The sequence below is a fragment of the Echinops telfairi genome, unplaced genomic scaffold, assembly GCF_000313985.2.
Source record: "Echinops telfairi isolate 266 unplaced genomic scaffold, ASM31398v2 ScPeMD7_2291;HRSCAF=2852, whole genome shotgun sequence".
Taxonomy (NCBI): Eukaryota; Metazoa; Chordata; class Mammalia; order Afrosoricida; family Tenrecidae; genus Echinops; species Echinops telfairi.
The window spans coordinates 938,912-948,948 of record NW_022106189.1 but is presented as its reverse complement, the minus strand read 5'-3'; the positions used below and the strand labels follow the sequence as shown (position 1 = coordinate 948,948).

The 10,037-nt window shown below is 48.9% G+C and overlaps 1 protein-coding gene across 1 annotated transcript; it reads right to left on the bottom strand.

The window, feature by feature from the left end:
- Nucleotides 1-8,350: 8,350 nt before the first annotated feature.
- Nucleotides 8,351-10,036, bottom strand: CEBPA (CCAAT enhancer binding protein alpha; the record flags this gene model as incomplete). Its single annotated transcript, XM_004704912.2, has 1 exon — nucleotides 8,351-10,036. A coding segment is annotated over one exon (360 nt), but the record flags the coding sequence as incomplete, so codon positions are not given.
- Nucleotide 10,037: the final 1 nt, after the last annotated feature.

The window sequence follows — 10,037 nt, the reverse complement described above, 5'->3', positions numbered from 1 at the left end:
TTGAGAATGATGAGGGCAATGAATGTACAAATGCGCTTTACACAATTGATGTATGTATGGATTGTGATAAGAGTTGTATGAGCCCCTAATAAAACAATGAAAAAACTATCCTCCCTGTTAGTAGCTTGTTTTTTCATTTCTGTGGTAGCATCTTTTGGTAAGGTTTTCATTTCTATGAGGTCCTCTTTACGGATCCCGCCTTTCGCTACGGTGCTTTCACAATCTCTTGAGACCGTTCACTGCTGAAAGTGAGCCTGGCAGGGTTGTCCTTGCTTTTGATCTTGGAAATGCCATGGTTTCAGGTTGTACACTTAGATCCTCAACCCACTTTGAATGTGCTTTTATGTATAACTTAAGGCAAGGACCCTGTTTCATTTTTCTGTACCTGGAAATCCAATTTTCCCAGCACCATTAATTGAAGCAATTCTTCCTTCCCCATTGAACAAATTAGTCAAAAATCAGTTGACCAACCTTATCATTTGCTCTCCTTTTTAAAGAATAAATCATTTTATTGGGGACTTTTACAGCTCTTATAATGATCCATACATCAATTGTATCATGCACATTTGTACACATGCTGCCATCATCATTTTCAAAACATTTTCTTTCCACTTGAGCCATTGTTATCAGCTCCTCTTTTTTCCCTCCCCCCCACCACCTTCCCACCCTCACGATCCCTTGATAAATTATAAATAATAGTTATTTTCATATCTTACACCAGTGGTTCTCAACCTGTGGGTCACGACCCTTTTGGGCATAGAACGACTCTTTCACAGGGGTCCCCTAAGAGCATCGGAAAACACATATTTCCCCATGGTCTTAGGAACTGAGACACCGCTCCTGTATCTGTCTCCAGTCGGGTCTGCCCACATATGCACACTCAGCGTGAAGACTGTTTCCCACGCTACACCAGGCTTCAAGACAAAATTTCATTTATTTGTAATTAGAAATAAACATTTCACAATATATAATTACATATTGCTTTTGTGATTAATCACTATACTTTAATTATGTTCAATCTGTAACAATGAAAATACATCCTGCATATCAGATATTTACATTTGCTTCATAACAGTAGCAAAATTACAGTTACGAAGTCGCAATGAAAATAATTTTATGGTTGGGGGGTCACCACAACATGAGGAACTGTATGAAAGGGTCGCAGCATTAGGAAGGTTGAGAATCACTGTCTTACACCTTCCACTGTCTCCCTTCACCCACATTTCTGTTGCTCCTCTCCCTTGAAGGGGTGTGTGTTATATGTCAATCATTGTGATGGTTGGTTCCCCCTTTCTCCCCCTCTCCCCCCCCACCTTCCCCTCCCTCATGATATTGCTATTCCCATTACTGTTCCTGAGGAGTTTATCTGTCCTGGAGTCTATGTTTTGGGAGCTCTTATCTCTATTAGTGTACATGCTCCCATCTAGCCAGATTTGTAAGGTAGAGCTGGGGTCATGATAGTGGGGGTGGGGTGGGGGAGAAAGCATTAAAAACTAGGGGAGTGTTGTGTATTTCGTCAGTGCTTTACTGCACCCTGGCTGGATCATCCCTTCCTTGTGACCCTTCTGTGAGGGGATGTCCAATTGTCTACAGATAGGCTTTGGGTCTCCAACCTGACCCCCTCATTTGCATTGACATGATTGTTTGCTTTGGGTCTTCTGATGCCTGATACCTGCTTCCATAGACACCCCATGGTCATACAGGCTGGTGTGTTTTTCCATGTGGGCTTTGTTGCTCCCCTGCTAGATGTCTGCTTGTTTAACTCAAGCATTTAAGACCCCAGACACTTTATCTTCTAATAGCCGGGCACCATCAGCCTTCTTCACCACATTTGCTTATGCACCTATTTTAACTTTAGCATTGGTCTCGCTTTTGGCCCATTTGAAATTTGTTCTAGTTTTTCATATTTTCTGCTTTCCTTTCTTTTTTGTTTGCTTGACACTTCTTGTATGTCACAAAGGAACTGAAGTCAGTTTCCACTTTACTTTTCTTCCTTTTATAAACACTCAGACCAGTGTTTAGTTCTGATGGGTGGGGAATGTGGAGGATTCTGCTTTCTTTTCTATTGAGGTTTTTCTGTTTTACTGTTTTTACTTTATGTAAGTTGTTTACTAACAACTTCTGTTATTCGTTTTTGTTTGTTTGTTTTATATGTTTTACAGTACACGAAATCCAGGACAAGTAAATCTATAGAGACAATGGTTGGACTAATGGTTTCTTGGGAGTATGGCAGGGGAGATTGGGGGAAATGAGGAGTTCACAACAATGAGTACAAGAAAGAAGAAATATTCTAAAACTGATTGTGGTGGTGATTGTACAACTATTCTTAATATGATTGAACTCTTGAATTGCATTGCATATGAATTGTATGCCAATAAAACTTTAAAAAATATCAGTTAACCAACCCCCCCCCCCCACCAAAGATCAGTTGACCATAGCTATCCTGTTTTATTTCTAGACTATTAACTACATTCCATCAGTCTGTGTGCTGTGTTGAGGATTGCGGTACTGGCATAGTATGTTTTCAAACCAGGGATTGTGAGTCCTACTGTTTTGCTCTTTGTCAGCATTCTTTTAGCTGTCTTGGTCCTCTTGCACTTCCATGCAAAGTTGAGACTGGGTTTTCTATTTCTGTTAAGAAGACTGCTAGAAGTTTAATCAGGATTGTACTGAATCTATAGATCACTTTAGGTAGTATTGACATAAGAGTGTTTTTTGAAAAAGGAAAGAGATGAGTTAGAAAATCAGTGGTTAGTGCCTTCAGATGCATTAATATGGCCCTTGTCTGGCCCATGGCAAGTCTTTAGCACATAGTTTTGAATGTGCGAATCTCTGTGTTCTCATTTCTGTTCACTCATGTATTTCTGGTCACTCATGTTTTTTCTGTCCACTCACATGAGTTATATATATGTATGTGTGTGTGTTCACTATCTGTGATGCAACTTCTTTTCGAATGTGACAGAAACATTAATGATGGAAAGTGAAAGTGTGATATGCCATTTTAGTGAAATAAGATGAATGGGATTATAAAATTTTTAGTGGATGTGAGGTACTAAGATTTTTACTACATTGTTCCTTTTGTCCAAAAAGAATACTCCATATAGTCTGTAATAAGGAAAATGAATTTGTGAACTTAATTGTTTCAACACTCAATATAAGATTCTGTTCCACTCCCACAACAACAAAAAAATTGACTTTCACCAATTTTGCTTTCAGAGACTTAAAAAGTTTGTGGAAAATTCCATTATCTTTTAATTCCATTTTTCCATGAATTTTTGAAGCCCCCCCTTGTACTTCAACTTTGATACCTATTTCATAATCAATGTCATCGTTATAAACAAACAGATGCAAAGATGTCAAAAAAGAAATTGTAATGACCAGGAAAAAAATATTTAAAAAAATATATATTGTCAGGGGCTGTCGAGTGGGGTCCACCTCATAGTAACCCGATGTACAACGGAAGGAAACACTGCCTGGCCCTGCACCGTCCTCACAATCACTGCTGCCGTTGAATCCATTGCTGTGCCCACTGTTTTGAGTCATCTCATTGAGAGTCTTCTTCTCCTTTGCTCCCCCTCTGCTTGACCAAGCAGGACACCTTCCCCAGCGAAGGGTCCCTCCTGAAAACAGGTCCAAAGCACGGGAGGTGAAGTCATCCTTGATTCCAAGCAGTATTTTGGCTGATTCTTCTCAAACAGATTTTTCGTTCTTCCGGCAATGCACGGTCTAGTCAATGGTCTTTGCCAACCCCATATTTCAAAGGCATCCACTCTTTTGTGATCTTACTAATTCATTGTCCAGTTTTCATGTCACTGTTGTTGTTAGGAGCCGTTCAGTTAGTCCCAACTCACTGTGGCCCAGAGTGAAACACGGCCTGGTCCTGCGACATCCTCACAATTGTTGGAGCCCACTGATGCAGCCACTGTGTCAACCGTCTTGTCAGAAGTCGTCCTCTTTTTCAATCCCCGCTGCTTTACCAAACACGATGTTCTTTTCCAGGGCTGGTTTCTCCCGACAACATGTCCAAGGTTTCATCATCCTCTCTTATCACAATTCATCCATCCATCCATTGTGTCAAGCACATTTGTACAATTGTTGCCATCATCCTTCTCAAAACATTTGCTCGCCACTTAAGCCCCTGGCATCGGCTCCTCATTCCCTCCCCTTCCCGCTCCCCCCTCCCTCATGATTCCTTGATAATTTATAAATTATTATTTTGTCATATCTTGCAGTGTCCGACGTCTCCCTTCACCCACTTTTCTGTTGTCCGTCCCTCAGGGAGGAGGTTATATGTAGATCCTTGTAATCGGTTCCCCCTTTCTCCCTGACCTTCTCTCACCCTCCCGGTATCGCCACTCTCACCACTGGTCCTGAAGGGATCATCGGGGGACGTCTTTACTTGTTAACACCTTAAAGAAGTATTTGGCAGCAGATTTCCCCCATGAAGTATGTTATTAGATTTCTTGATGGCTGCTTCCATAGGTGTTGACTGTAGATCCAAGTGAAATAAAATCTTCGACAGCCTCGATCTTTAAATCTGTTTACTAAGCTGTTGCTATTGGACTTTTGTTTTCTTTACATTGCAATATAAGCCATATGGAAGGCCATCATCCTTGATATTCATCATTAAGTGTTCCAAGTCTTTCACTTTCGGCCAGAAGACTTGTGTCGTGGGCAGGGTGCAGGTTGTTAGCGAGTCTCCCGCCCATCCTTCCTATAGAATACAGCTTCTTGGATCGTTTCTCAGCCTACAGATTGAACAAGCCTGGCAAAAGATGCAGCCCCAACCCTCACTCCCACTGATTTTTAAGCCAGGCTGCGTCCTCACGTTCTGTCGGAGTGACTCCTGGACTATATGCAGGAGCACATTCTGCCATTCCCGTTCTTCTCAATCTTGTCCACACTCTGTTATCATCCCCATAATTGAATGCTTTTGCATGGTCGATAAGACACAGGTAAACAGATTTCTGGTATTCTCTGCTTTTAGTTAAGATGTATCTGACACCAGCAGTAATATCCCTCACCCCACATCTCTTGTGAACCCAGCTTGAATTTCTAGCCCTTCTCTGTTGATGTACCTTTGCAACAAATGGCTATATTTTATTTTTAGGTAGCGTTAGACTGTATTACCCACCCCACCTCTTGTTTATTAGAAAGAAATAGCATTCTCCCAAAGGATCTGCTGAAATAAGGAACTCCAATTATGAGGAAGGGGGAGTGAGGCACAGGAGAGTGTTGTCCACAAAGTGACGTTGAAGTGGCCGGGTAAGCAGCGCGGGTAGCCTTTGTGACCGGTGTAAACGGTGGTTCTGGCTGGCACATTCTCACGTACTAGAGCTGGTGTCGGCTTCGTTTAGTGGCCCACCAGTTCCCTCTCTTCCACTGCAGCGCTTGAATTCTCCGTGTCCTGCCTGCTTGGCATCTATGGGTCTTTGTTTCTGATAACTGGGGTTCCTGTTTTGCTAATGCTCCAAGCACATGCTTGTCTTGCTTATTGGGTAAGCCAACCCTGGTCTATCCTAGGGTTTCGTTGGGGCCAAGTTCAGCTGAAGGCCAAGATACACAAGACACGAAGCAATCTCCTTTCATTTGGCTCAAGGATCAGGTGGGCACCTGAGTGGGTGGGGGGCATGGGGTGAAGATGGAAGCAGGGACAAGAGAGCAAGAATCACAGAAGATGCTTTTTCAACCTGTCAACTCCCAGCCCGGACTTGGACTTGGTGACAATAAGACAACCCATCTTTGCATCTTCAGTCCATCTTAGGTGGCCTCCGCACTTCCGTCAGGGACACGGGCGTCCCCAGACATCCCTCAGAGCCATGCTTAGGCGCCCCGACCTCTGTACACCCAGGCCCCAGGTTCCTTGGGTCCCTGCCGGCCTTCACAGATTGTTCGAGTTATTAATGCTCTTTCCCAGAGATTCCATCTGGCTTTTAAACTGCTCTGGGTTGGGTGGGGCTAGGAGGCTTTGATAGTGGATTCCGTATCTTCCCTAGTCTGTTCACGTGGGGCGGGGGTGGGCGGTGGAATGGCTGGTGGGGGTGGCACAGAGAGATGAGGAAAGGGACTGGCTTGGCACCAAAGGTGCTAGTGGTTTCACTTTATTGAAAGGAAAGGAAAGAAAAGTTGGTGCCCCCACCCCAGCCAGTTCCCCTGCCCCCACCCTGCCACATCTGCTGGCACCGGAAAGCGAGTGAGACCTTCCCGCCCCGCTTCTGTGGAAGGTTTGGGTGTTCTCTTCCAGGAAGGACCCCTTGATGGAGCAAGGTCAAGGTTTCTATTCCCCTCTTGACCTTGGCTGCCACCCATGAAGGAGGTCTGGCAGGTTCCAGCCTGGGAAGGAGAGGGTGGGAGACCTGGGTGGGGTGGACACTCCTCCCCATCTCAGGGTGGCTCATCACAGGTGTCAGGGCCAAACCCCAAGCTCATAGATTCCCAGGAGATCTGGGAGATAAGGATGACATCTGTGACAGGTGGAGAGCATAAGGAGGCGGCAGGCTACACCGAGCTGCCTCACTCACTCCCCTAAGTAGTGATACTGGAGTGCCTTGACTTGGGATGACCCAGGAGAGAAGTGAGGATGCTTCTCTCAGGGGCTACCTTTGTGCAAGGCCAAAGCCACTGAGCATCTTGGCAGGGGTAAATTGGGGTGGGTGGGGCCAGTCTCCCTGGGTCTAGTCAATGCTGCAGCCTCCAGGAAGCCTTCCCTGGTGGCACCTGCTCATACACTGAGCTTTCCCTTATCACGCAGGACACACTCTCGCGGCATCTTCGGCCCACAGGGGGAAGGCCCTCAGCAAGCAGGCCTGAGCCTTAGTGCTGCTAGAGGGGTGAGCCATCATTGACACAGGCCTGGACACACTCTGGGCATGCAGTGAATACTTGGGGTGCTCTTGGGATGGTTTCCTCTAAGACTGAAGTCAGGAGACTGGTGGTTTCAAGGGAGAGCAGGCTTTTCCTGGACACCCCTCGTGCGCATCAGGACATGTGCCCTGGCACGTTTGACCCACAGCTACCCACAGTGTTCCCCCCCACCCCACAGGCAAGTCTGTCCAAACCCCCCCCCACACACACACACACACACACACACACACACACACACACACACACACACACACACACACCCTCTCCTGGGGCTGGATGAAGTTGCATCACCTGGACCTCCAGATCTGCAGACAAGGAGCCCCCTGAGAAGGTAGGTGGAGAAGGGAGGCAGCCCCTCCTCCACCCATCCTGGGACTTGTTCTAGGGGGAAGCTGGAGGATCAGCCCCCTCAAACAAGAAAAACTGGAATTGGTGCTGAACTCAGAGAGGGTTTGCTGGGCGCCTAGCAAGCTGTGGCCTGCCCCTGGCCGCCTTGGTTCCCAGGGCGGGAGGGCAGGCTGCCGCCTCCTCACTGAGCCCGTCCTCTGCCAAGGGCAGCCTTGGGTGAGGAGGTGGGGAGGAGGCTAGTGAGGGGAGGAGGAGTGGGGATCAGGTGGCAAGTTGCCCCTGTTAATCACACAAGGCAGGTAAGTGGAACTGATGGAGAATCTGTAATTTCTTGATAATTTCTTGAAAAGGTTTCCATGCACTGACATGGCCAACAAGCCCTGTGATGAAAACAAAAAGGGAGGGTTTTTTCCCTCTGAGAGAGCATGGGGTGGCTGTGGTGATAGGGGTGGGAGTGGGGGTAGGGCTCTACATGTCTCCAACAGAGGTGAGGTATCATCAGGTGTGTCTACTGCTTGGTTCCAGTTGGGAACAGGGGTCAAGGTTCTTGGGGGTGGCCATTTTGGAGGGGCCCCATTCCTAGGGTGGGCGGGGTGAAGCAGGTGTGGGGGTAGGGTGGAGAGGTGATTTTGGAGGCACATGGCCCAGGGAAAGTGGAGAGGGTCCCACCTTTCCTTCCCTCCCGGCCTTGCATCCTGTTGGAGGGAGAGGCAGTGCTGTTCAGCGGAACTGGAAGTGACTTGGAAGCAAGTGTGGCCAAGCAGCCCTGGAGCTGCTTGGGCCAGGCCTGCTGAGTCTCTCAGTAGCCATGGAAGCCTCGGGCAGCCCCTCTGTTCCTAGGGGCAGATGAGAAGTCACGCCAAGGGTCCACCAGCCCGGTCCCAGACACCCCAAAGACTAACTCTCTGGGATTCTGGGCATTCTCCCTCTGGAGCCTTGCCTTCCTCCTGCCATCCACCTGCCTTTTGGGAAAATCCATCTCTAAGGTGGAAAGGGACTCCAGATGGGGAGGAGAGCTGACAGAAGCCAGGCCCTCTACCAGAACAGATGCTGCATGGACACTCAAATGTGACCAGGCTCACCACAAGCCGTGAGAGTAGCTTCTCTCTCTCTCTTTTCTTTTTAAAGACACCAGCAATCACTTTGATATGTTTATATTATAGATATAATACATAAAACCCTTAGCACGAAACTCTGTCATCTCCCAACAAGAAAAGACAAACTGTTTTGCCCACTTGAGCTCCTGGCTGCCTGGTGGCTGGAAGCCTTCCTTTCCAGATGAGGGCCTCCGGGGGCCATGCCTGTGGGCACCCTGGGCCGGAGGAGACCGAGGCCCACCATGGCCCTCAAGGAAAGCTAAAGGGGATGCAGCAGGGGAAGCCCCCCCACTTCCTTGGTCCCTGGGGAGTGAAAGCAATCCCAAACCAAGAGGAAATAGGGCACCGGCCTCTCACCCGCAGTACTGATGACGAGTCTCATTTTGGCAAGTATCTGAGCAAAACCCAAAAACAAAACAAAAAAACAACAAAAATGGTGGCTCGGTGGAGGCATACACATTCACACAGCACAAGGCACTGCTGGGACTTGGCGAAGCCAGATACAAGTGTTGATCTCAGCTGATAAAGCAAAAATATCTGGAAAGCTTCTCATAGCTCCGGTCCCTCAGGGATGAAGTGATTGGGCTTCGTGTTTCGTTGCAAGCTGGTGGCATACAGTACAGACGAGGCTATCTCCCCCAGCCATGGGCAAGGTCTCTGCTTCCCATCTTCCACCAGGCCACCATTTCCAAGGCATGCTTCCTTATGGATAACCTGCCACTGGCTTTCTGATCTGACTTGGGGGTGGGGGCCTGCTTCTAGTGGCCACTTAGTGACCCCCAGTGAGTCTGACAAGGGAGGCCCCGCCTGTCACAGGCTTGGCTACACAGACAGGAATTGGATGGATTCCTCTTCCTGGATGCACAGGGGAGGGCCCTGGGGTTCAAAGCCCAAGGCCTGGAGTCTCTTCCCCTGAAAGGAGGGGGGCTGAGGAACGGGCCTGGTGGGCTCAGCTACCTAAACTACCTCCTGGGTAGGTCTCCAACCCTCCCTCCTTCGCTCCAGGGAGCCTACTGCAATGTGGGAGAAGGAGGCAGGAACCTTCTGAATAAAATGGCAAGGCACAAATTTGCTCCCCCTACTCGGTAGGAAGTGGAGCAGGAGTTTGCATTTCCAAGGCACAAGGTTGCTCCTTAATACTAGAGCCGCTGGGCTCCCAGGTCGGGCCCGTGCCGCCTGCTCCCCTGGCCCAGAGACCCGCTGCCTGACCTTTATCTCAGAGGCACCAAGTCCAGCTCCGAGGAAGGGAGGTGGTGCGCGGAGGGGGTGGGGGGTAGGGACCCGCCAGGCTTTCAAAAAGAGGCGACCCGAAACCACTTCCCGGGGCCCCTCCAGAGGCCGGCCCAGGGCAGTCCCGCTGCGGAGCCTCATGCGCAGTTGCCCATGGCCTTGACCAAGGAGCTTTCGGGTAGCTGGCGGAAGATGCCTCGCAGTGTGTCCAGTTCGCGGCTCAGCTGTTCCACCCGCTTGCGCAGGCGGTCATTGTCACTGGTCAGCTCCAGCACCTTCTGCTGCGTCTCCACGTTGCGCTGCTTGGCTTTGTCGCGGCTCTTGCGCACCGCGATGTTGTTGCGCTCGCGCCGCACCCGATATTCGTTGCTGTTCTTGTCCACCGACTTCTTGGCCTTGCCCGCGCCGACGCTTCCCCCGCGGAGGTCTGGGTGTGCGGTCGCCAGCCCTTTGAGCGCGCTGCCCGGGCCCGCCAGGCCGGCGGCCCCGAGCGCGGGC